This window comes from Leucoraja erinacea, chromosome 1 (genome assembly GCF_028641065.1).
Source record: "Leucoraja erinacea ecotype New England chromosome 1, Leri_hhj_1, whole genome shotgun sequence".
Lineage (NCBI taxonomy): Eukaryota > Metazoa > Chordata > Chondrichthyes > Rajiformes > Rajidae > Leucoraja > Leucoraja erinaceus.
Genome location: NC_073377.1, coordinates 26,622,431 through 26,649,170, shown reverse-complemented (window position 1 = coordinate 26,649,170; position 26,740 = coordinate 26,622,431). Strand labels below are relative to the sequence as shown.

Here is a 26,740-nt window from a genome sequence, read left to right as displayed (position 1 = left end):
TCCCAACTGCTCCAAGTACTTCAGCAGCCTCCCTGATTTCTCAACATTACCTACTCCACATATCTTTATATCATGTGCAAACTTGGCCACATTGTTTCCCTCATCCAGATCATTAACATGTAACGTGAAAAATAACAGACCCAACATTGAACCATGCAAAATTGTCCGGTAGGCGGCGCGACTCTCGTCAGCAGCGGCCTCTGCAGCCCGTCCGCGTTTTTATTATTTTTTGTCTATGTTTCTATGTAGTTTTTGTTATTTTTTGTTTGGTGTGAGTGTGGTGGTGGGGGGGGGGGGGGGGGGGGGGGGGGGGGGGGGGGGGGGGGGGTGGGGTGGGAGGGAGGGGGTAACTTTTAAATCTCTCCCTGCACGGGAGACCCGACCTTTTCTTGTCAGGTCTCTGTTGTCGTTGAGGCTGCAACGAGGAGCGGCCTCCAACAGAAGAAGACCGGGGACTCTGGTGCCGACTCACCTCACCGTCGCGGAGCTGGCCGAGTCTGGAGCGGTGGTGGAGCGCTGCTGCTGCTGCGGCCCGACCTCCGGAGATTCAGAGGCTGCTACTGCGGGTCTGCGGACGGCGGCACCGGGAGCCCGCGGGACCCTGGAGGGAGACCGCTTTTCAGGGCTCCTGCAACGGCGACTTCTCCCGCCCGAGTTGCGGGGTCGAAGAGCTCCTGGAGCGGGTCCTCACAGCACCGCCCCGCGTGGCTTGGAATGGCCGCGGGACTCTGCAAGCGTACGCCGGGGCTCTAACACCAAGACCCGGTGTGCGACCTTGCACCACCCGGCGTGGCTTTAATGGCCGCCGGACAATTGCCATCACCAGCCGGGGGCTCTGACTTTGACTCTGACATCGGGGGGGGTGGGGGGGGTGGAGAGTGCAGTGGAGAGATAAGTTTTTTTGGCCTTCCATCACAGCGATGTGATGGATGTTTATGTAAAATGTAAATTATGTTGTGTCTGGGGTCTATTTGTTTGTAATGTATGGCTGCAGAAACGGCATTTCGTTTGGACCTCAAGGGGTCCAAATTACAATTAAATTGACTATTGACTATTGACAAAATGCTACTAATCACCGGCTGCCAATGTTACAGGCGAGTTATAGGGAGAGATTGAGTAAGCAAGATTTTTTTCTTTGGTGTTTAGGAGGCTGAGTGGTGATCTTTTGAGTATACAAGATCATGAGGGGCGTGGATAAAGTGAACACACGCAGTCTTTTTCCCAGGGTGGAGGTGATGTAAAACCAGAGGGCATAAGCTTAAGTTGAGAACGGATAGATTTAAGGGCCTGTCCCACTGCTGCGACCTAATTGGCAAGTTTAGAAGAGTTTAGGAGAGTTTGAAAAATTGTCATGTTGAAGACCTCCTTCGACCCCCTTCGACTATGTTGAAGACTAGCTTCAACTAGCTTCGGAAAAATTGGACACCGAATAGTGGAGAGTGAAGACGACCTCCTTCGATCTCCTTCGATCATCTTCGACCTCTCTTTGACTATGTTGAAGACTATATACGTCTACCTTCGATTACCTTCGATTACCTTCGATTACCTTCGACCACCCTTGGTTACCTACGAATAACATGTCGACCTACTACGACTTACTTTGACTAAACCTACGAGTAAAAAAAATATCGATTTTTTTCCATGGCGACCTTTTTTTACTCGCGGGCATTTTTCAGCATGTTGAAAAATATGCCGCGACCTTGCTGAGGCCTCGAGTACGTGGGGACTACTCTCGAACATGAAGGAGAGTTACAAAGACCTCTTAGCACCTCGTGTTGACCATGCTGCGAGTATGATTCGTGGGGAAACTCTTCTAAACTCGAACATTAGGTCACCGCAGTGGGACAGGCCCTTTAAGAGGGAACTCAGGGGCAACTTTTAAATTCAGATCATATCTGGAATGAGCAGCCAGCATACAGCTGTAACAGTGGATGCAATTTTGACTTTTAAACCACATTTGGGCATAAATGGATGTGAAAGATTTTGAGGGCTATGGATTACGTGCAGACAAATTGGTCTAGCCCAGTCAGCAAGATTGGCCGGGCTGGATAAGATGGGCCAAAGCATCTGTTACCACCCTGTATAGCACCATGACTCTTTTACCCAGAGTAGGGAAATCAATAACCATACATATAGATGAGAGAGGCAACATTTAATAGGAACCTGAGAGGCAACATTTTCACTCCGAGGGTGGTTGGTACATGCAACAAGCTGCCAGAGGAGATAGTTGAGGCAGATACTATAACAACATTTAAAAAACATTTGTGGGTAGATGGATAGGAAAGTTTGATGGGACATCTTGGTCAGCATGGCCAAGTGGGGCCAAAGAGCCTCAAAGAGACTCCACGACCTTAATAAAGTATGTGCATTTGGATACCAAGTTTGATAACTCATGCCATTCTTTCGAAAGTAAGTAATTGGTGAAGTATTCACCTACAAGGAATTTTGCCTTGGTGCTCCACCCACAAGTAACAACATTACATACAGTGACAGTTACGAATAACTCAGAAAACACTAAACATTAATAATAATAATAAAACATTAATGATAAAACACCATTGATCAAGCATGCAAACCAACAAAATACCAGAACAAAGGGGGGGCTACAGATTTTTGGCTGTTGAGTAGAGCAACTACTCGTGGATAAAAACTGTTTTAATGTCTGGCTGTGGCAGCTTTGACAATCCGGAGTCACCTTCCAAAGGGAAGTGATTCAAAGAGTTTGTGGCCAGGGTGAGAGGGGTCAGAGATGATCTTGCCCGCTCGCTTCCTGGCCCTCGCAGTGTACAGTTCATCAATGGAGGGAACATTATAGCCAATAACCTTCTCTGCTGATCGGACGATTAGCTGCAGCCTCCGGATGTCGTGCTTGGTGCCTGAGCCAAAACCAGACCATGATGGAGAAGGTGAGAACAGACTCTATGATGGCCATGTAGAATTGGACCATCAATGCCTGTGGCAGATTGTGCTTCCTCATCTGCCGCAGGAAGTACATCCTCTGTTGTGCCTTTTTGACTGTGAAGTCGATGGTAGTCCCCCACTTAAGGTCCTTGGAGATGATGTTTTCCAGGAACTTAAAAGACACCACAGATGTGGAGTTGGGATGTAATGTTAAAATTGTACAAGGCATTGGTGAGGCCAATTCTGGAGTATGGTGTACAATTTTGGTCACCTAATTATAGGAAGGATGTCAACAAAATAGAGAGAGTACAGAGGAGATTTACTAGAATGTTGCCTGGGTTTCAACAACTAAGTTACAGAGAAAGGTTGAACAAGTTAGGTCTTTATTCTTTGGAGCGCAGAAGGGTAAGGGGGGACTTGATAGAGGTCTTTAAAATGATGAGAGGGATAGACAGAGTTGACGTGGATAAGCTTTTCCCACTGAGAGTAGGGAAGATTCAAACAAGAGGACATGACTTGAGAATTAAGGGACAGAAGTTTATGGGTAACATGAGGGGGAACTTCTTTACTCAGAGAGTGGTAGCTGTGTGGAATGAGCTTCCAGTGGAGGTGGTGGAGGCAGGTTCGATTTTATCATTTAAAAATAAATTGGATAGTTATATGGACGGGAAAGGAATGGAGGGTTATGGTCTGAGTACAGGTAGATGGGACTAGGGGAGAATAAGTGTTCGGCACAGAAAAGAAGGGCCGAGATGGCCTGTTTCCGTGCTGTAATTATTATATGGTTACATGGTAGATGTGACTGTGGTGTTGTTGATGGTGAGTGTGGTGAGGGGAGGGGGGAGCTCTCCTAAAGTCTACAATCAATTCCACTCTCTTAAGAACATTGAGCTCTAGGTTGTTGCGATGGCACCAGGACGCCAGCTGTGACACTTTCTGTCTGTAGGCAGATTCCTCCCCGTCCTGGATCAGTCCAATCAGGGATGTGTCGTCTGCAAACTTGAGAAGCTTGACAGAGGTGTCTGTGGAGGTGCAGTCGTTGGTGTAGAGAGAGTAGAGTAGAGGAGAGGAGAGAGTGCACAGCCTTGCGGTGCTCCTATGCTGAGCGTTAGCGCGTCCGAGATGTGCTTTCCCAGCCTCACATGCTGCTTCCTGTCTGTCAGGAAGCTGGTGATCCACCGACAGAGGCACAGTCAACTCGGAAAGTTTGGAATGTAGTAGCTCTGGCACAATGGTGTTGAATGCAGAGCTAAAATCAATGAACAGGATCCTCGCACAGGTCCCCTGGCGGAGTAGGTGCCGCAGGATGTACATCCTCGGTTGTGCCTTTTTGGCTGTGGAGTTGATGTCTTTGGATTATTGTAAAACATCCCATAGATCATACAGATGGGGTTTTTTTCAGGCTGATATTTAAGGTATACTAGACCAAGTGCAGACTGGGTCTGCTCCCCCAATGGTGTGATCCCCCAACCCAATATTCCACCGTGCACCCGTCTCCTCCAACGGAACTGAAGCCATTCCCAAATGTAAGATTCCAGCACTCCTCTGCCTCCCTCAGCAGTGGATTGAAAAAAAATTCCAATGGCACCTCCCCTGCCTGCTGCAGCAGTTCCAATTGCAATACCAATTGGCCCTCCCCCTCCTGTTGAAGCACTTGGTGTGATATCCCATTGAGGTGAAAAGTTCAGAGTGTGTTGGAAGCTGATAGGAAGGAGCAGCCGTCAACGAATCAAAAGGCAGAAAGGCAGCCGGACGGACGGACTATAGATAGATAGATAGATAGATAGATAGATAGATAGATAGATAGATAGATAGATAGATAGATAGATAGATAGATAGATAGATAGATAGATAGATGATTCTACAGTATTTGTCTGTTCTTTGCAGTCAATAACAGTGGCAACTACATTTGTTTTGTTTGTATCTTGAAGATTAGTTTTATTGATTACCAAAAGTAATACATAACCAAAGCAACAGAGGTACAGTTGTTTTTCCATTACTTCAACAATGAAGTTGTTAGTTTGGTATTAGAAGCTATAAAATTAAATTAGGATTACTAAAATGATTTCTGTCACAGCTATAAGATTAAGAATCAACAACTGCCATGGAGTCAAATCAGACAAAATCATTATGATTTTATTAGTTTTAAACTTTCATTAATTATTTTGTAATGTGTTTAACCCCTTCCAACAGGGAACCTTTACAATGGTACCATGGGGTTCTGCTGTTCTTCTCCCTCTTACAATCACACTACTTCTACTGACCCCATCCTCTCACCCGCACACCCTTCTCACACCCCTTACATCCTCCTCCTCTCTGAATTCTCCTCTTCACCCCACAGTCCCTTACTCGATCTTCCCTCCACCCAACTGATCGCAGCCAACACCCTTGTCATGTTTTCATCATCCCCAACTGACCACCCTATATCCAGTACAGAACGGTAGGTTCTCAAACCAGTCCTTACCTTTATACCTCAATACTCCACCTCAATGAATTCCGGGCCCGCCATGATGTGAAGTTTTTCATCCATCTCTTCTGCCTCTTGTACACATAACCTCTGCTCCAGAAAAGATTAGGCAGAGGAGACAAACGTATAGAGTAAAATAAATGAATATTGTTGGACGTTAGGAGGAATAGCACAAAAGGGACACAAACAACCTCACTAAATTACTTTATACTTCAAAAAAGCTGGAGAAACTCAGCGGGTGCAGCAGCATCTATGGAGCGAAGGAAATAGGCAACGTTTCGGGCCGAAACCTGCAGTTCCTTCTTAAATACTTTATACTTCATATGTGTTTGCTAAAGTTCTGGTAGCAAAGTTCCAGCAAATTTATACACAAGATATTTTTCACTTTTTCAGCTAACCCCTGTGAACTACATTGTCGGCCCAATGAAGGACAGTTCTCTGAGAAGATGCTCGATGCAGTGCTGGATGGGACATCGTGCACTGAAGCTGTAAACAGCAGGGACATCTGCATTAATGGCATATGTAAGGTATAGTTGGGTATGTTTTCTTTATGTAAAGAACTATTTTTTTCTCAGCTGTTTGAACAATATTGTAAAACATGTTTCTAGCTCTGAGTTTCCATGAACTCAGAACATTAACTGCTTGCATTAAACACTATTCATGTTATTTCCTTTATCATGTATCTGTACACTGTGGGTGGCTCGATTGTCATCATATTAGTCTTTCCGCTGACTGGTAAGCACGCAACTAAAACTTTTCACAGTTCCTCGGTACACGTGACAATAAACTAAACTAAATTTAACTTAGAAATGATTGTCAGGTATAATGTATTCCAAATCTAATTGGGATCTTATTATTAGTTTAGTTTTCTATCAGAGTACATATGCAGACTTTCAGAAAGAAATTTGATCTATTTTGAAAAAGATAATAAAGTATTGCTATCGGAAAAGATCAAGATGTGGGAAGAAATTAAAGCATGTCCGAGCGTTATTTTAGCACAGTAAACTCTTTCTACACTCTTCCTTTGGCCCCAGTGTTCAATCGTGAACTAGCTTTGCCCTCCCTCTCATGTCTCTTCCTCTATTACCAATGGCTGATCCCTCTCTAGAGCAGGCTGTGATAGTATTGTTACTCCCAACCTCACTGCTGTAATCTTGCATCTAATCTTTCCTTTTCTTTGTCCATTTGGATGGAAAATGGATCATGCTTTTGTCTTCTGTTTCTTTAGTAGAATGCCATTCATCCCTTCATATTACCCTTCTTCAATCTTCGGCACCTTGAGGTTTGCCTGCAATCTCTGCTCCTTTGTATGTCATACATCATTCTTTCTTTCCAACTTTAGGTAACTCCTCACTTCAACTTTGATCTTCACCTTGAAATCCTCATTTTCTTTTTTAGAAATTGGTAACATTTCATTCCAAGTAGTTATCTCATTCTTATTGAAATGTAATTAAATGTATCTTATGGCAAGCAATTTCAAAGAAATATAAACTATTTTTCTATCCGGAATGCATTCATATACTTAGCAAAACACACTAGGCAAAAGGATTTAATAATCCCCGAGAAACTAATTATGGTATTTGACTAAAAAAATGACTCGGAGAAGCTTATAGTTTTGAACTGTGCATGAATTATCGGCAGCAGCAGGCTGATGGATTTTTGAAAACCTCCTTGATGCATGAATTTCCCATTGCTATCCACATCCACTTTTCTAGGTGTGAGATATGAGTCAAGCTTTTTGAGTGTGTACCCCTTGGTGCCCATTAACTTCAGCATTACCAAGGTACCTTGATTGAATTGAATTGAATTGAATTGAATACTTTGTTGTCATATGTGACAAGTCACATTGAAATTTTTGCTTGCATACCTTGATACAAATTGTCCCCACATACAGGACGTTGACAAAGTTACAAATATCCCGTGCCAGGTTCACTCTTGTTCTCTCCCACACTCTCCCCCACCCTCCCTCACGGCAGTTCCCCCATGCCGGTCCTCCTTTGTTCTTGGTACAATTAAATATTGACTCTATTGTCAGGGGCAATCACTCACCCTGCTTTTAGAATTCAGCTCCGTGATCCATGATCAGATCAAGTCTGTGATAAGGTCTGGAACACGGTTGTCCTGGCAAAATGCAAACTGGGCAGCGATAAATACGTTATTCATAAATGATTGGGGGTAATTATTAGGATTGAATTTATCCTCCTTTTTTATAAATGGGATGTACCTGGGTAGTTTTCCACATTGTTGGGTGCCAACGTTGTAACTGTACTGGAACAGTAGCAAAAGGAGTGGCTAGTTCCGAAAAGCAAGTGCACAGCTGAGATGTTGTCTCATTCAAGATTCATTCAGGAATAGCAAGATGGATTCAACAGTGGCTGAATGGGAGAAGCCAGAGGGTAATGGTGGATGGCTGTTTATCGGGTTGGAGGCAGGTGACTAGTGGAGTGCCTCAGGGATCTGTGTTAGGTCCTTTGTTGTTTGTCATGTACATCACTGACCTGGATGAAGGTGTGGTAAATTGGATTAGTAAGTATGCAGATGATACCAAGATAGGGGGTGTTGTGGATAATGAAGAGGATTTCCAAAGTCTACAGAGTGATTTAGGCCATTTGGAAAAATGGGCTGAAAGATGGCAGATGGAGTTTAATGCTGATAAATGTGAGGTGCTACACCTTGGCAGGACAAATCAAAATAGGACGTACATGGTAAATGGTAGGGAATTGAAGAATACAGTTGAACAGAGGGATCTGGGTTATAACCGTGCATAGTTCCTTGAAGGTGGGATCTCATATAGATAGGGTGGTAAAGAAAACTTTTGGTATGCTAGCCTTTATAAATCAGAGCATTGAGTATAGAAGCTGGGATGTAATGTTAAAATTGTACAAGGCATTGGTGAGACCAAATCTGGAGTATGGTGTACAATTTTGGTCGCCCAATTGTAGGAAGGATGTCAACAAAATAGAGAGAGTACAGAGGAGATTTACTAGAATGTTGCCTGGGTTTCAACAACTAAGTTATAGAGATAGGTTGAATAAGTTAGGTCTTTATTCTCTGGAGCGCAGAAGGTTAAGGGGGGACTTGATAGAGGTCTTTAAAATGATGAGAGGGATAGACAGAGTTGATGTGGACAAGCTTTTCCCTTTGAGAATAGGGACGATTCAAACGAGAGGACATGACTTCAGAATTAAGGGACAGAAGTTTAGGGGTAATATGAGGGGGAACTTCTTTACTCAGAGAGTGGTAGCGGTGTGGAATGAGCTTCCAGTGGAAATGGTGGAGGCAGGTTCATTGGTATAATTTAAAAATAAATTGGATAGGCATATGGATGAGAAGGGAATGGAGGGTTATGGTATGAGTGCAGGCAGATGGGACTAAGGGAAAAAAAGTTGTTCGGCACTGACTTGTAGGGCCGAGATGGCCTGTTTCCGTGCTGTAATTGTTATATGGTTATATGGTTATAAGATTCAAGATTCAAGAGAGTTTATTGTCATGTGTCCCAGGTAGGACAATGAAATTCTTGCTTTGCTTCAACACAACAGAATATAATAGGCATAAATAAATATAGAACAGATCAGTGTGACCATATACTATTGAATATATATATACACACATAAATAATCAGATGAAGTGCAATGGGCTATTAATGTTTAGAGTTTTGTTTGAGTTGAGTTTAATAACCTGATGGCTGTGGGGAACAGCTATTCCTGAACCTGAATGTTGCAGATTTCAGGCTCCTGTACCTTCTACCTGATTGCAGCAGGGAGATGAGTGAGTGGCCAGGATGGTGTGGATCCTTGATGATGCTGGCAGCCTTTTTGAGGCAGCGGCTGCGATAGATCCCCTCGATGCTAGAGAGGTCAGAGCCGATGATGGACTGGGCACTGTTTACTACTTTTTGCAGTCTTTCCACTCCTGGGTGCTCAAGTTGCAACGGTCAGCATGCTCTCTACTGTGCACCTGTAGAAGTGTGAGAGAGTTCTCCTTGACAAACCGACTCTCCGTAATATTCTCAGGAAGTAGAGGCACTGATGTGCTTTCTTTATAATTGCATCAGTGTTCTCGGACCAGGAGAGATCTTCAGAGATGTGCACGCCCTGGAATTTGAAGCTCTTGACCCTCTCCACCATCGACCCATTGATATAAACGGGACTATGGGTCCCCATCCTTCCCCTTCCAAAGTCCACAATCAATTCCTTGGTTTTGCTGGTGTTGAGAGCCAGGTTATTGTGCTAGCACCATTTGGTCAAACGGTCGATCTCACTTCTATACTGGGACTCATCTCCATCAGTGATACGTCCCACAACAGTGGTGTCGTCAGCAAACTTGAGCAAACGCAGTCATGAGTACAGAGTGAGTACAGCAGGCGGCTGAGCATGCAGCCTTGCAGTGCTCCCTTGCTGATTGTTATCGAGGCTGGCACATTTCCACCAAAACGGACAGACTGTGGTCTGTGAATGAGGAAGTTGAGGCTCCAATTGCAGAGGGATGTGCAGGGATTCTACATCTTCAGTGCTACAGAGAACATAAAATGGTACAGCCCAAGAATGTCTGTGCCAAACATGATGCCCTGTGAAACTGATCTCATCTGTCTGTACATGATCCACATCCCTCCATTGCTTGCACTTGCATGTGCCCATCTAAAAGCCACAAATGCCATTAGCGTATCTGCCTCCAACACCACCTCTGTCTATAAAACCCAGTTTCCCACCCCTCTCTGTTTTACAAAAACTTGTCACACACCTCATTTAAATGTTCCCCCTCTCACCTTATAGCTATGCTCTCTAGTGTTCGACATTTCCACCCTGGAAAGATGTTCTGACTGTCTACCCTATCGATGCCTCCCATAATTAAAAATGCGTATCAAATCACCCCTCGACCTCTGATGTTCCAGAGAAAATAATTCAATTCTATCCAACCTCTTTCTGTAGCTGAATCCCTCTAATCCAGGCAGCATTCTGGTAAACCTCCCCTGCACCCTCCCAAAAGCCTCTGCTTCTTTCCTGTAATGGGGCAAGCAAATCTACATGTAATACTCCAAATATTCTTTGCCATTTCTTGCTATCTCGTGATTGCATTGAATTAGCCAGAAACTAGTTTCTGTGATCGTGAGAAGTCAAGATTGATCATCTGTTCAGTACTTGTAAATGAACATGCTTTTGCATTTGCTTTTGCTGAAAGCAAATGCTTTTAGAATCTAAATGCAGGGTGCATGAGTGAATGGTATAATTGTATGAATGGTATAATTAAATTGAGTTATTATGCTTTTATAATGTTCTTTGTGGCATAACTATTGGTTCAGCCCTGGATGTCATGCGAAATAACACAAGTGCTGGAGTAATGTGGCAGGTCAGGCAGCATCTCTGGAGAACATAGATAGGTAACGTTCCAGTTCGGGACCCTTCGTCAGACTGAAGACAGGGGAGATATAACTTCCTTGCTCTTATTCAAAATAATGTATTTGTATATTTTACGTCCATATTAACGAAAGAAGAATTTCATGGGCAACTATATGGATGAATCACGGGAAATTAATGTGCTGGTACAGTAAGCAATTGGGAAAATGAGGAAAGCATTTATTGGAAGAGCAATTATTAATTAAATGAGCCATCACCTAGATTTTTGTGCACTGTTCTGGTTTCTCAACCGAAGAACGGATATACTTACAACAGAAGGTGCAGTAGATCTGTTTCACCAGATTGGTTGCTGTCAGGGAGGGATTGTCTTGTGAGCAGAATAATAGTAAGATTAAACGAGAACTTGCCAGTTCGAAGTTTGATCTGTATTTTATGAGGAGTTACGATGAGGGATTACGTGAAGAACCCGCTCAGTGTGAGGCGCGGCATACTTCCAAGCAGCAGTGTGGAATCACAGATAGACACAGTTATTTGAAGTAAACATAGTAAAGATTAAGGAGACATCAGTTTACTAGTTTGATCTATATAATGAGGGTGGGAGCGGAGGGCACGTAATCCCTCATCGTAACTCCTCATAAAATACAGATCAAACTTCGAACTGGTAAGTTCTCGTTTAATCTTACTATTTTACTTCGGAGTCACGTGAGTGATTCCGTGAAGACTTCAAAGGTCTGTGATTTCAAACCGTGTAACAGTTTTTATTTCACTCACTGCCGAAGTTCTTGAGGGAGGAAGTGTTATCGTAATCAACCAATGGATCTGTTTTTTCAAGAAACAGAAAGGTATTTATTAACAATAACAAAAATAAATAGCTCCCCTGAGCTTAAATTAAATATTTGCAGTTTGTAATATTCTGTCTGCAAATAAGTCAGGCTTTATCAACGGTTTATTATAAAAACATTCTGAACGTCGTTTCCCTCGACCATCCTGCCGTATTGAGAATGTGGTCAACCGGGACGTCCATTCGTTCAGCCACTGATGTCGATGCTGCCCTAGTGGAATGGGATTTAAATGTATTAGTGTCTATTCCGGCAGCTTTCAGTACCTGTTTGAGCCACCGTGAAGTGGTTTGGCTCGTTACCCCGCCATGAGGTTTCTTGTGGCTGACCCATAGGGCTTTTTTTCTCCCTCTGAGATTGTGGGTTGTGTCTATATATTGTTGTAGATGGGTCACCACACACAACCTTGGCTCTGGTGGGTAGGCCCGGAATACCACCAGTGAATTGGGCGTTCCTGGCCTGCTTTGTTTCACCAGACCTAGAATGATAAACGTAATCTGGTCTGGGGCGACCTCCATGTTGTCCAGTCTTAATTTGTGCAGCAACTGGATCCTCTGAGCGGCTGCGAGTGCCATTAACATGAGCGTCTTTAATGTAGATATCTCGAGGCTGAGGGATCTAGCTCGTGGCCATTCCCTGAGGTATGTCAATACCACACTGATATCCCAAATATGGGTATACCTGGGTTTAGGGGCTTAATATTAAAATTGCCCTTCATGAGTTTTACCACCAGAGGATGGGATCCCATGGCCTGCTGTCCTGCTGGTTTTAGGTAAGCAGACAGGCCGCTTTGTGCTGTATTGATGGCACTGTAACTGATCCCTTCGTCATGGTGTAGATGGGCCAGGAACTCCAGCACGTCGGTGGTTGTGGCAGTTGCATATGTTGTCCCTGTTTCCTGGCAGTACTTCTCCCATTTTTGATACAGGTTAAATACTGCCTCCTGGTGGATGTTCGCAGGGATGCCGACATGGTGGTGATAGTTCATTCGGATAATCCCAGTCCCTGGTAAGGTCTATTCAAAACCTACAACCCAGGAGTTTGATGTTTTCATGGCATGGGTGGCTTATGCCTGATACTGGGTGAGTCAACAACCGTGGTCCACTAGGGAAATCCATAGGTGACTCGACCACCATGTCGTGATGAACTGGGAACCATGGCTGTGTAGGCCAGTCGGGCACCATCAATATCCCAGAAGCAGAGTCCATCTGTATTGCGAAGTACCCGACTGATGAGGCAGAAGGGAGGGAAAGCAAAAACCCAGAAATTCCCCCCCAATCCAGCGTGTAGGCATCTACCGCTGCTGCCTCTGGTCTGGTTCCCAAGTCACATACATAGGTAACTGGTGATTCCGTCTTGTTGCAAACAAATCGATATCTGGCGTTCCATATTGCTTAATAACTTTAGCAAATATTTTGGGTTTAACATCCATTCGATGTTATCATAAAATTTTTCCGTGACCTGGTGTCTGCCACTGTATTTAGCTTACCTAGTAGATAGGCAGCCGATAGTAAAATATGTCTTTCGACACACCATTGCCAGATCTGATTGACCAATTTGTCGCACGATAATGATTTTATGCTCCCCATATGGTTAATATAAGCCACCACCGTAGTATTATCAATCCGTAACCGCACATGCAAGTGCTGCATTTTAGATGCATATGCTTTTAAAATCATAATACTCAACATTTCTAAATTGATGCCCAGTGTGTGTGGTAATGATGACTCTGGTTAGTCCATCTGGCACCTGTGCTGGATATGGAGTTAGTTGCCCCCCCACCCCCCCCCCCCCCCCCAGGCTTGAGCACTGGCATCTGATTAATAACTAAAGTAGGGTTAGTGGTGATGATAGGGCTGAAACTGTGCCACACATTTCTCTCCCCCCCCCCCCCCCCCCCCCACTGTAGCTCTGATATAGCTCCAGTGGGTAATTTCATGATTCGATCATAGTGACCCGAATATCGTTTTAGTGCATGTACCTTTGTTCTTTGTAGATTTTGATAGTGCAAAGGTCCGATTTGTCCATGGTAGTACATGGCTTCAACCTAGATTTATCTGGAGTAGGACAAACCCCAGTGTTTCAAGGAGCTGTTTTGTAGCTAATACTGCTGCCACAGCCAATTCCTTTGTTTCCCTACTATGAGAATATCATCCAGATATGCTATGACAATATGCTTTTGTTTCCTTAGTATTCCCATGGCTACTTTTAATATTTTGGTGAATTGTCTAGGGGCTGGAGTTAGACCATTGGGCAATCTCTATACTACCACAGCTGCCCCAACCAGCTAAATTTTAGGTATCTGCAATGATCCTTGTGTATGGGTATTAGATAGTAAGCATCTTTAATATCAATGCTTGCTATAAATTATCCTTTGGAGATCAGTTGTCTGACAGTAACAAACGTCTCCATCTTGAAATGTATATACTCAACAAACTTATTTAGTGATGTTAAGTCAATGCGACTTCCACCATCTTTTTTGGGCCAATGTTGAACTGGCGATAATATCTCTGATATAACTGAATTTTGTATCCACTAATGTTGTTGAGTATATACTAGTTACTCGTGACTAATTACCCCATACTTCTTTAAACAAGTGTATTCGCCCCCTGTTAGTAGAGCACCCTTGTTCTCTATATGCTGGCAGAAACCAGACCCACCTACCTCCATGGTTATGGGTATTCTTCTGTTTCCTCCTGGTCCAACGAGTCTTACACGTCGTATGACGTGGTGGGGGTGGCGCGTTTTCCCTGGGGCCTGCTCTGGGCCCTGGCCTGAAAGGCTTACAGGATTGGCATGCAGGCCCCGAGCTTTCACCAGTACCATAAGGTATACCCAGCTGGTGGATGCATTAGAGGTACTGCTGACTGGTTTACGTGTGGTGCTCATTCCAGACACTGCCGCCTTACCCCGATATTTTTGACACGTCGTCCAGTTTTTTGAAAAACTTTGTTTGAAGAAGGGTTTTTGGCCCGAAACGTTGCCTATATCCTTCGCTCCATAGATGCTGCTGCACCCGCTGAGTTTCTCCAGATTTTTTGTGTACCTTTTTAAAAACTTGGCTTGATCACGGATCCTTCTGTCTGGCTAAGTTGTTGTGTCGGCGTTCTCACAGTCTTGTGAATTTTGGTTGAAGGCAGGTTTTATAACTTCCTGAGAAGTTGCGGGGCACTGCGAACAGTAGGGTCAGGTGTTTTGCCATACTACCCTGACCTCTGGAAGAGCATGTGAATGATAGCCGACATCAGGCATATCAAATTCATTTTTAAATATTGGGTTTTTTGAGAGCGATGCTCAATGTATCCCCCAATAATGGTGGGCACTTTGAGTAATGTAATTTAGGGGAGGCGTGATGAATCCAACACCTCATGACTACCTGTCTTGGAGAGGTTCTTTTAAAAGAACAGGTAGTAAGCTGGTCTGTCAGTCGAGACTGAAATTTATCTCGCTAGTGGTGAAGCCACATAGCGGCCACACCCAGCAGCTGTTCCTGATCCTGTACCTCAAGCATACTCCCGATGTTGTTCAGCCAGTGACCCCTCTTCTTTGACCAGCCCAGCTCTGGTCCCATCAATCCCTCGACAAGGGAGATGGCCAGTGCAATAGCACTGGAGTGGGAGTGTTGACTCAGATTCAGATTCAGATTCAATTTTAATTGTCATTGCCAGTGTACAGTACAGAGACAACGAAATGCATGACCTCCTCTGGCTTGGGGAAACAGACATACATGTTTTTTGTATGAAGTGCTGATCCCATCTTCCGTGTCTGTCTCCAGCCTGAGGTTTGGTCTTACCTTGTTGTTAGAGGCTGTCTGCCGTTTTTGGGCGGCATATCAGCGGTTCTCGGGCGGCGAGTCTCCTTGTCGGGAGTCTGCAGGGGTGCCAGCCGGTTTTTAAATTTCCCTCCGGACCGCTGCTGTTAGTCAAACAGCTGTTTAGCGGACCGGGCATCAGCGCAGCACCCGTGTATGTGGACCGCAGCGTGTGCGGTCCCGTTGCCGCCTCTCCCCCCTCCACTGTCGGCTCCTTCGCTGGAGTCGAACGGGGGCCGCTTCCCTCTGCTGCTTTGCTCCCCCTGGAGCAAAAAACACAAGGAAAAGACCGATTAAGGTAAGTACTTACCTAACGTTCCTTTCTTTCAGGCTAGTTGCGGGAGCGCCCGACTCCCGTCTGGCCGCTGTTGCACTGCTGGCGTTAATGCCGCGCACTGAGCGGGTTCTTCATGGAATCACTCACGTGACTCCGAAGTAAAATCAGACTGTGATTATACACTTCAGGCATTAGTAGAATGGGAAGTGATTACATGAAAATATACAAAATACTGACAGGACCAACCTAGGTAGATTCAGAAATAATGTCTTCCATCACTGGTATATATAGAATTAATATTTTGTCTGAAAATAAGGCGTTTGCCACCCAAAACTGAAATGAGAGGAGTTTTCTTCAAGAAAATAGCGAATGCTTGAAATTCACAGTACAAGAAGGTTGAGGAGGCTCAGTTGCTAATTATATTCATGGCAGATTGATAGACATTATTAAATCAAAGCACATAGGTTAGTATAATAAAGTGTTGGTGAGGCAAAATATCAGCCAGGATTTTACTAAACCCTGCATTAGTGTTAGCATGGCACTGCTCCAGCTTCTGTTTTTACTAAATCGGACACAGAATTATGGTGGGAGGGGCAGGTTTTAACACAAACCTAAGGGGCAACCTTTTTCACTCCGAGTGTGGCAGGTATATGGAATCAGCAGTCGGAGGAGGTAAAGAAGGAAGATAAGGCAGGTACTATAAAAGCATTTAAAAGACACATGGATAGGAACGGTTCAGAGTTGGGCCAAATTAGGCCAATGGGACTAGATAAGATGGAACATCCCGTATGATTCTATGACTCTAAGAAGAGTCCACAGAAGGCCTGTTTGACGAACAAGTACAAAGTGCTCTGTCATGTTTAGTTTTAGTTTAGTTTAGAGATACAGCGCGGAAACAGGCCCTTCGGCCCAATGGATCCACGCCGACCAGCAATCCCCGCACATTAACACTATCCTACACACACTAGGGACAATTGTTTTAACATTTACCAAACCAATTAGCCAATTAGCCTACATATGAATTTTAGACAGTGCTCCTGCGTTTCCCTGGCCCCCGCCTTTGCGGTGTGTGTGTGTGTGTGTGTGTGTGTGTGTTGTGTGTGTGTGTGTGTGTGTGTGTGTGTGTGTGTGTGTGTGTGTGTGTGTCTGTGTCTGTGTGTGTGTGTGTGTGTGTGTGTGTGTGTGTGTGTGTGTGTGTGTGTGTGTGTGTGTGTGTCTGTGTCTGTGTCTGTGTCTGTGTCTGTGTGTGTGTGTGTCTGTGTGCGTGTGTGCGTGTGCGTGTGCGTGCGCGTGTGTGCGCGCGGTCGGTCGATCCAGCTCGAGGCTATCCAGGCAAGTGCCCTAGAGCTTGAAGGTCGAAGACACTTTTCTTAACTCGCGGATTAGGTCGCCCAAGTAGGGCAGCCCTTTTAAAGTTCTTAGTGGATTGGATAGGCTAGATGCAGGAAAAATTGTCCCAATCTTTGGGGAGTCCAGACCAGGTGTCACAGTTTAAGAATAAGGGCCATTTAGGACTGAGATGAGGAAAAACTTTTTTTCACACAGAGAGTTGTGAATCTGTGGAATTCTCTGCCACAAAAGGTAGTGGAGGCCAATTCACTGGATATTTTCAAGAGAGAGTTAGTTATAGCTCTTAGGGCTAACATAATCAAGGGATATGGGGAAAAAGGGTACTGATTTACTGATCAGCCATGATCATATTGAATGGCAGTGCTGGCTTGAAGGGCCGAATGGCCTACTCCTGCACCTGCACCTATTTTCTATGTTTCTAAACAACCTGACAGTGAAAATGCATATAAAAGGGAAATGTAGTTGAGAATAAGTAAATGTAATTCCAGGGTAGCTGTGATGATAGGAATTTGGATGAACTAAACAGGAAGGAAAATATCCTTCAGTGTTAAGGTGAGAAGTGGGAATGCTGCACCACACAGTGAATAAAGGAAGACGCAGGAGATCTGTGTTGCCTCACTTTTCCCCCAGTATATTCTGGCAGGTTTCTCTTCAAACTTGAAACAAGCAAGACATCCAAAGACAATTTTATAAGGACATTACAAAATGAAATTTGATACTGGGATGAAAGGAAGCAGAAGAGTTGATGATCAAAAGCTAGATCAGAAATGAAGGCTTTAAGGAGCGTCTAAAGTAAAAGCAGTAAATGCCAACAGGTTTAAGACATATAAATCAAAATCAAGGTTGCTTGCCGCTGAGTGCCTCCATCTGTTATTTTTTTCATTCCAGATTCCAGTATTTGCAGTCTCCCATGTCTCCATTTAACTGCTCCACTGTGAATTTTCTTTGAAGGCTTTGAAGATGTTATTCTCTCTTTCAAAAGGGAATTCGTGAGACCCCTCACTGTCCTCTCCTTGTTCCTTCTATTGGTGTTCTTTTCTTCAACAATGTTCCCTCCAAGACCATAAGACATAGGAGCAAAATTAGACCATTCGACCCATCAAGCCTGCTCCACTATCTATTTTTCTTAACTGATTTTTCCCTGTCAACCCAAGATTCGATACTACAGCCACATGACTTTCCTCAGTACATTGCCTGCCTCCATTTTATCCCTCGTGGTTTTCAGTTATGGCTTCAGCCCTTCCACTTTGATCTCAGCTATAATCTCTGGTGCATACAATCAATTCACCGCTTCTCACAACAGTTTTCACCTTGCACCCTATAATCTACTATCAACTATTTCTGCCATGCATCAGTACCTTCTGACCCTTTCTTTCTCTGTCTCATACAGCTGTGGACCTGGATTTTTCAAATGTGTCACAGTTCGCAATTCATCTTCATCCTATGCCAAATCCACTCCTTCAGCCATTTTCTTCACCATCCTGCCCATCACAAAGGGTCAGAAACTCCCCTGGCTCCAGGCCCCTGATGTGCCACGACAACCCTCTGATTGTCCTCAGCTATGAACCTTACAATAACACCTTCCCTCGTTTGAACCCTTATCCCATCCCAGCCCCAATACTAGACTCTACCTATTTCCATTCCCTCTCTCTTCTGACCTCACTTTCCCTAACTCAGCCACAGTTTCCCCCTGAGCTCTTTCTCCCATTACCTTCTTCTGACCCCAGCTCCAATCCCTAAAATGTTTTCACCATCAATCCCCCTTCCCCCACTGATTCCCGGTATGGCGGGACTGTCATATGCTGAGAGAATGGAGTGTCTGGGCTTGTATACTCTGGAGTTTAGAAGGATGAGAGGGGATTTTATTGAAATATATAAGATTGTTAAGGGTTTAGATACGGTAGAGGCAGGAAACATGTTCCCGATGTTGGGGCAGTCCAGAACCAGGGGCCACAGTTTATGAATAAGGGGTAAGCCAATAAGGGGTAAGCCAAACTCTTTGTGAGAAAAAATGTTTCCTCTTCTCTGTTAGAGAACAGAGAAGAGGAAACATTTTTTCTCACAAAGAGTTGTGAGTGTGTGGAATTCTCTGCCTCAGAGGTTCTCTGGATACTTTTAAGAGAGAGCTAGATAGGGCTCATAAAGATAGTGGAGCCAGGGGATATGGAGAGAAGGCAGGAACGGGTTAATGATTGGGGATGATCAGCCATTATCACATTGAATGGCGGTGCTGGCTCGAAGGGCCGAATGGCCTACTCCTGCACCTATTCTCTATTGTTTATTGTCTATTGATACTACCCAGATTGCCTTTAGCAGACACTCGATGGTCTGACGTCACCATCAAATACCTGCACTTGCACATCAGTGAGTTCCGGGCCCAACATGATATCATGGAATGTCATGATAGCAAGGAATCCTCACTTTCCTCTCATAATCGTTTATGTGACTCAATCACTTCTTTATATTGGACATCCACTTCTGGCCTTATATCCTCCCTTGATCAACCACCTTGTCTTTTTCAATCTATAGACTTTCCAGATAGAGTGCTTAAACGGGCCTTTCGGTCCACCGAGTCTACGCCAAGCAGCGATCGCCCTGTACACTAGCACTATCCTACACACTGGAGACAATTTATAATTTTACCGAATCCAATTAACCTGCACATCTTTGGAGTGTGGGAGCAAACCTGAGCAACCAGTGAAAACTCACTTGGTCACAGAGGCACTCAAGGCAGCAACTCTACCACTGTGTCACTCAGCCGTTCATCTCATCCATTCAATCGCACCCCCTCTGAACATTCAGCACTTCATTTACTTAACACCTAATCCAGGACACCTCACATGCCCTCCAACATTTTGACAAATTTCATTCCCTCGCCTTATCTTCAAGATGAAGACACAAGGAATGCGGATGCTGGTTTACAGAAAAATACATAAAGTGCTGGAGCAATTCAACAGGATAAGAAGTATCTCATGGGAACATGGATAGGTGATGTTTTGGGCTAGGATCTTTATTCACACTAATTGTAGTAGTGTGGAGAAGGCTGGAAGTGAAATGGGGACAGGACAACGCCTGACAATGATAGGTGGATCTAGGTGAGGTGTGGTGGGTGGGGGGGGGTGTTGATTGGCAGATGGGTGGACAAAGGCCAGCGATGGGGAAGAGACAGGTGGGACTAGAGTACCTGGGACATTTTGGCCGGTGTGGGCAAGTTTGGCCGAGGGCTTGGTTCCACACTGTATCACTATGACTCTCTATGAATCTAACTAAACAAACATCAATCTCTCCGCTACCCTTTCCATCTATATCCCTTCCTCTGACTTCATATTTTGCACATCTTCTCTCCTTAGCCTTTTGTCACCTTCTCATCTCCTGTCTTTGTCTACTATTCCTGGGATGGCAGGACTTTCAATTCCTGGGATAGCAGGACTTTCATATTCCTGGGATGAAGAAACACTGGATAGACTCGGCTTGTACACGCTAGAATTTAGAAGATTGAGGGGGGATCTTATAGAAACTTACAAAATTCCTAAGGGGTTGGACAGGCTAGATGCAGGAAAATTATTCCCGATGTTGGGGAAGTCCAGAACAAGGGGTCACAGTTTAAGGTTAAGAGGGAAGTCTTTTAGGACTGAGTGAGAAAATCATTTTTTACACAGAGAGTGGTGAATCTGTGGAATTCTCTGCCACAGAAGGTAGTTGAGGCCAGTTCATTGGCTGGATTTAAGAGAGAGTTAGACGTGGCCCTTGTGGCTAAAGGGATCAGGGGGTATGGAGAGAAGGCAGGTACAGGATATTGAGTTGGATGATCAGCCATGATCATATTGAATGGCGGTGCAGGCTCGAAGGGCCGAATGGCCTACTCCTGCAACTATTTTCTATGTTTCTATATTTCTATCTGCCAAACACCCTCACCTGTACACACCTATTGCTTGCCAGGTTTTGTCCACCCCCCTACTCAAATAGTCTGAAGAAGAGCCACAATGTTAAAAATGTTGCCTGTCCATGTTCTCCTGGCTGATTTACTCCATCCAACACGTTGTGCCTTTTGCCATATCTTCAACATGTAAGTCCTTATGTTCCTTCATCTACCACCAGGAAGATTATGCTCACACCACTTTATGGAGCAGTGACCCAACCAGTTTTCCTCCATTAACATTTACATGACAAACAAAAGAAGGGCAAAACTAGGACCTGTGCAAGTGCTCATTGGTTCCCCTTTGGCTTTTTGAAAGCCGGAGGATTCAAAAGTGAGAAAGTTAATGGTGTGAACACGTTTGCTCACTCATGTAGATGAGGACACAAGATTTGAGAGCATCAAATATAAAAGAACAGGTGGGGGGAGGTGCATGTGAATCTCTGCCTCACCCAGAAGGGCTGTAGATATGGAGCTTTTATACAAAGGTGGGAAATGTTAAAGCCATGGAGATATTTTTACTGGGTGTCAATAATATAGAGTATGGAAGGGAACCATATGGAACCTCTTTGGGTCCAGAAAAGATGTTATGCTCTGGCAACCACACATTTCTTGGCATGAGATTATTCTGAACCTAAAGACGTGGATGAGCCAAGATCTGGAACTCTCTGCCACAGCGGGTAGTTGAGGCCAGTTCATTGGCTATATTTAAGAGGGAGTTAGATGTGGCCCTTATGGCCAAGGGGATCAGAGGGTATGGAGAAAAGGCAGGTACGGGATACTGAGTTGGATGATCAGCCATGATCATATTAAATGGCGGTGCAGGCTCGAAGGGCCGAATGGCCTACTCCTGCACCTAATTTCTATGTTTCTATGTTTCTAAGATTCTCAGAGATCCATCCACCATTCCAGCCATTGAGAAATGATGACACTTCACCTTGCTTTGCTGTTTAGGTCTTGTAATTGGGCCCCTATTTATTTGACACCCCCCATTTGATCTTGCTGGTATGGGTGACCGTGCCTTAAAAGTAGTGGAACATCGAGAGCATTTTTGATTTCTATTATGTTAACAATGCAGTCAATAGAAAAGTGACATACATTGGTGTCTAAGTCAGCTATCATTTCTTATCCATATAACCATATAACATATAACAATTACAGCACGGAAACAGGCCATCTCGGCCCTACAAGTCCGTGCCGAACAACTTTTTTCCCTTAGTCCCACCTGCCTGCACTCATACCATAACCCTCCATTCCCTTCTCATCCATATGCCTATCCAATTTATAGCCCTCCATTCCCTTCTCATCCATATATCCAAACCAGTCCTCATTACACAATTACACATTGTTCAGCCAGAGCTGAACACACTTTGCGGGATCTGCATACAGTGGCGTCTTGCACTTCTTGTGCCACTTGTGCCACTTGTGCCTCTTGTACATCCTTTATTTTGCTTCTTTTGCTTATTTTGCTGGTTCTAGGTAAATTAGGTAAATTCCACCATGGTAAATTCCATCACGGTATATTCCACCATGGTAAATTCCACCAGAGTAAATTAAAAAAAGGAACTCCCACCGCAAAATTTTTAATATAATATAATTTGGGATAAAGAAAGAAAAATAATAAATTTTAGCTCACATTTTATTCTGACATTAGGATAAAAAATAACAGCGAGTACATTAAAAAAGCAGTTATGAAAAAAAAGTTCAATTCATTTAAAGAAAATTCTCTTAAGACAAATTGCGCGCAAAACTTCTTAAAAATTGCAGAGGGTTTTAGAAACATAGAAACATAGAAAATAGGTGCAGGAGTAGGCCATTCGGCCCTTCGAGCCTGCACCGCCATTCAATATGATCATGGCTGATAATCCAACTCAGTATCCCGTACCTGCCTTCTCTCCATACCCTCTGATCCCCTTAGCCACAAGGGCCACATCTAACTCCCGCTTAAATATAGCCAATGAACTGGCCTCGACTACCCTCTGTGGCAGAGAGTTCCAGAGATTCACCACTCTCTGTGTGAAAAATGTTCTTCTCATCTTCTTCTTCATTTTGATAATCTTGAACTAGCTTCTTCAGTCGTGCATCAATAATTTGATAGGTCTTTTTTTTTGTTGTTGAGTCTCCACGTCGAATGTGTGCAATTTTTGTCTGGCTTAATCCTTCCTCAGCCTTAAGGGCAGTGCACAGTTTCCACAAATTTGGATGTGTGGATGTTATCGATGAGCGCAAAGCATTGTGGAACCATTCTACGGAATTATTTGATCTTGGCAAGTTATTTAAAACGCGGTCGCGTACATTCCAGAGTTGAATAGGAAACTGTGGGGTTTCTCTTTGTCGACGAAGACCGCGTCCCCTTACAATCCCAATGTATGTAGTCTCAAAATAAGTAACAAAAGGGACTTCATCGTCAGACAAATCTTCAAATACATTGACAACGTCTTCAATTGGTAAAAATGCTAAAGCGCAAAAACACTTAATTTTAAGCTGAAAACTTTCATCGGCGTTGTATCTCATACTCTCACCAAGTGCACATATCTTCCGCCAACAAGACTGTCCGAGATGAAAAACACACCCAACTACTTCTGAATGCGGAAATACAGAAGCAAATGAATTATGGAGAGCTTTTTCAAAGTCCATGAGACAGGTCACAGGTCGACAATTTGCCCTTAAATCACGCACAGCAGACAGAAGATGATGATATGAGGCTTCTTTTTTGTCAGGAAGTAAGGCAAATAGTCGGGGCACACATGACCCTCCAATGATGATATGTAGTGTCACTAACTGACACCACTAACTAGATACCTTGAAAGTCCCATCACAGGCCCAATTTTTAGAGCTTTCTAGATCATCCAAGGCTTTTTCCGTGGAAAAAACTAAAATTCTGTACGGGTCACAATGCCGCTGCCAAAGGCTGAAAACAAGGACCCATTTTCTAAGTACTTAACTATATCAGGAATTTCAAACCCTGACCTACAAGTTGGAAGTGCTGGGATTCCTAAAGCACGCTGCCTCCAGCTACGTATGTTACGTGAAAGTCCAGGAATGGTTTGCAACTGTGATTGTGCTTCCTCATCGAGATTTTTTACAGCAGTAGCTATTACTTCCCGTAAAGATACTGTGCCCATTTTCATTACTTCATTCTTCATTGAATCAACTGCCTTTCGGGCATTAACGTGTGCACTGCTTGCTGAGTGATTATGGGAGCCCGATGAAAAAATTACTTCTGGTTCACTGCAGTTGTAAGTTGTATGTAGTCTAGCTCGGCAACCATTATAAAAACGCTCACAACGCCAATATGTCTTGATTTTGCTACTGTTATCTCCATGTTTTTCGTATATATGATTCTCTTTATCGCAAAGCTTACGTTTGTTCTTCTCGGATGTGATAAATGTTGCAGCCATGGTCCGTGTATTCAGTTAAAGTGTGTATTAAACAGTTAAATTCAAAATTCAACAATCGAGTCACGTGGTGGTGGATTTTACCATAGTGGAATTTACCGTGGTGAAATTTACCTATGGTGAAATTTACCTGGTGGATTTTACCGTGGTGGAATTTACCTGGTGGAATTTACCGTGGTGGAATTTACCTGGTGAAATTTACCTGGTGAAATTTACCTGGTGGATTTTACCGTGGTGGAATTTACCTGGTGGAATTTACCTATGGTGAAATTTACCTGGTGAAATTTACCTGGTGTATTTTACCTGGTGGAATTTACCGGTCACCCTTTTGCTTCTTGTGTGTATTGGGGGAAAGATTGGTGGAAACAGGGCCACGACGTGTGCACTCTTTCCTTGACCTTAGCATAGGAGTGATGGATGAATACAATTCAGTGAGTTCAGAAATGGAAATAGTGGTTGGACGAACATGTTTCTGACGGATAGAATGAAAAAGGTTGGCCTGGATTGCGTAAGAATAATTGTAATGTGGATTTCAGCAGCAGGTGCAATACGGCAGGGGAAGGCAAAGCAGCACCCAAAAGCCAGACTTTACTTTTAGACTACAGATACAGTGCAGAAACTGGCTCTTCGGCTCATCAATTCCGCGCTGACCAGTGTACACTGTACACTAGCATTATCCTACACACGAGGGACATTTTACAATTTACAGATGCTATTAACCTACAAACCTGTATGTCCTTGGAGTGTGGGAGGAAACCGGAGCACACGGAGAAAACCCACCAAGTCAAGGGAAAACATACAAACTACACACAGAAAACACCCACAGTCATGATCAAACCCGGGTCTATGGCGCTGTAAGGCAGCAATTCTACCGGTGCGCCACTGTGCTGCCTTGGAGAGGCCATAGAAACATAGAAAATAGGTGCAGGAGTAGGCCATTCGGCCCTTCGAGCCTGCACCGCCATTCAATATGATCATGGCTGATCATCCAACTCAGTATCCTGTACCTGACTTCTCTCCATACCCCCTGATCCCTTTAGCTACAAGGGCCACATCTAACTCCCTCTTAAATATAGCCAATGAACTGGCCTCAACTACATTCTGTGGCAGAGAGTTCCAGAGATTCACCACTCTCTGTGTGAAAAATGTTTTTCTCATCTCGGTCCTAAAAGATTTCCCCTTTTTTCCTTAAACTGTGACCCCTTGTTCTGGACTTCCCCAACATCGGGAACAATCTTCCTGCATATAGCCTGTCCAACCCCTTAAGAATTTTGTAAGTTTCTATAAGATCTCCCCTCAATCTTCTAAATTCTAGCGAGTACAAGCCGAGTCTATCCAGTCTTTCTTCATATGAAATTCCTGACATCCCAGAAATCAGTCTGGTGCACCTTCGCTGTACTCCCTCTATGGCAAGAATGTCCTTCCTCAGATTAGGAGACCAAAACTGTACACAATACTCTAGATGTGGTCTCACCAAGACCCTGTACAACTGCAGTAGAACCTCCCTGCTCCTATACTCAAATCCTTTTGCTATGAATGCTAACATACCATTCCTCAATATAGAGGACATTTCCTCTATATCCACTTTCTCACACAGGAGCAAGCATTTCAGGCTTCCCCAGGATAGGGACATTCTTAAACACAACTTGTGTTCTTTCAGGGACCAGTCTGGCAATTTCTTGCCAGCAATGCCTGTCTGGAGAATTGGAAAGTTTCCGTTGCCCCTTTGCACCAAGTTGCCTTTGATAAATTCTTAAATCATCTCCGGGCCCTTCTGAACCTGAGGATCACACTCCTGCACTCAATCGATTCCTTCAGTAGCACAATTGCTGAGAGGGTGTTGTTTGCATTGTGGCAGACACCCTCAAAGACATGGATGTTAACATTGCACCTACAGTGCTGCATGTTGAGCGTACTGAGTATTAATAAAACATCAATAGAAAATGCAACTAATGTTAGTCTCAGCACAGCACTGCACAGGAAACTCTAACCCAATAACATTATATTCTGTAAATCTCACAGTTGAAATTCACATTTTAAATTATCTGAAATAAACATATCCATTTCTTAAAGGATTGGACAGGCTAGATGCAGGAAAAATATTCCCGGTGTTGATGGAGTCCAGAACCCAAGGTCACAGTTTAAGAATAAGGGGTAGGCCATTTAGGACTGAGATGAGGAAAAGCTTCATCACCCAGAGAATTGTGAATCTGTGGAATTTTCTGCCACAGAAGGCAGTGGAGGCTAATTCAGTGGATATTTTTAAGAGAGAGTTAGATTTAACTCTTTGGGCTAATGGAATCAAGGGATATGGGGATAAAGCAGGAATGGGGTAATGATTGTGGATGATCAGCCATGATCATATTGGATGGCGGTGCTGGCTCAAAAGGCCGAATGGCCTCCTCCTGCACCTATTGTCTGTGTTTC

General features: G+C 44.0%; 1 protein-coding gene across 1 annotated transcript in view; it reads left to right on the top strand.

Annotated features, from left to right (window-relative positions):
• The window catches only part of LOC129693306 (A disintegrin and metalloproteinase with thrombospondin motifs 12-like), a 548,000-nt gene that overhangs the window by 320,027 nt on the left and 201,233 nt on the right, over positions 1–26,740 (top strand). Inside the window, exon 13 of the mRNA XM_055632162.1 lies at positions 5,762–5,895. Coding sequence (XP_055488137.1) covers positions 5,762–5,895 — 134 coding nt within the window. The remainder of the gene's footprint in view (positions 1–5,761; positions 5,896–26,740) is intronic.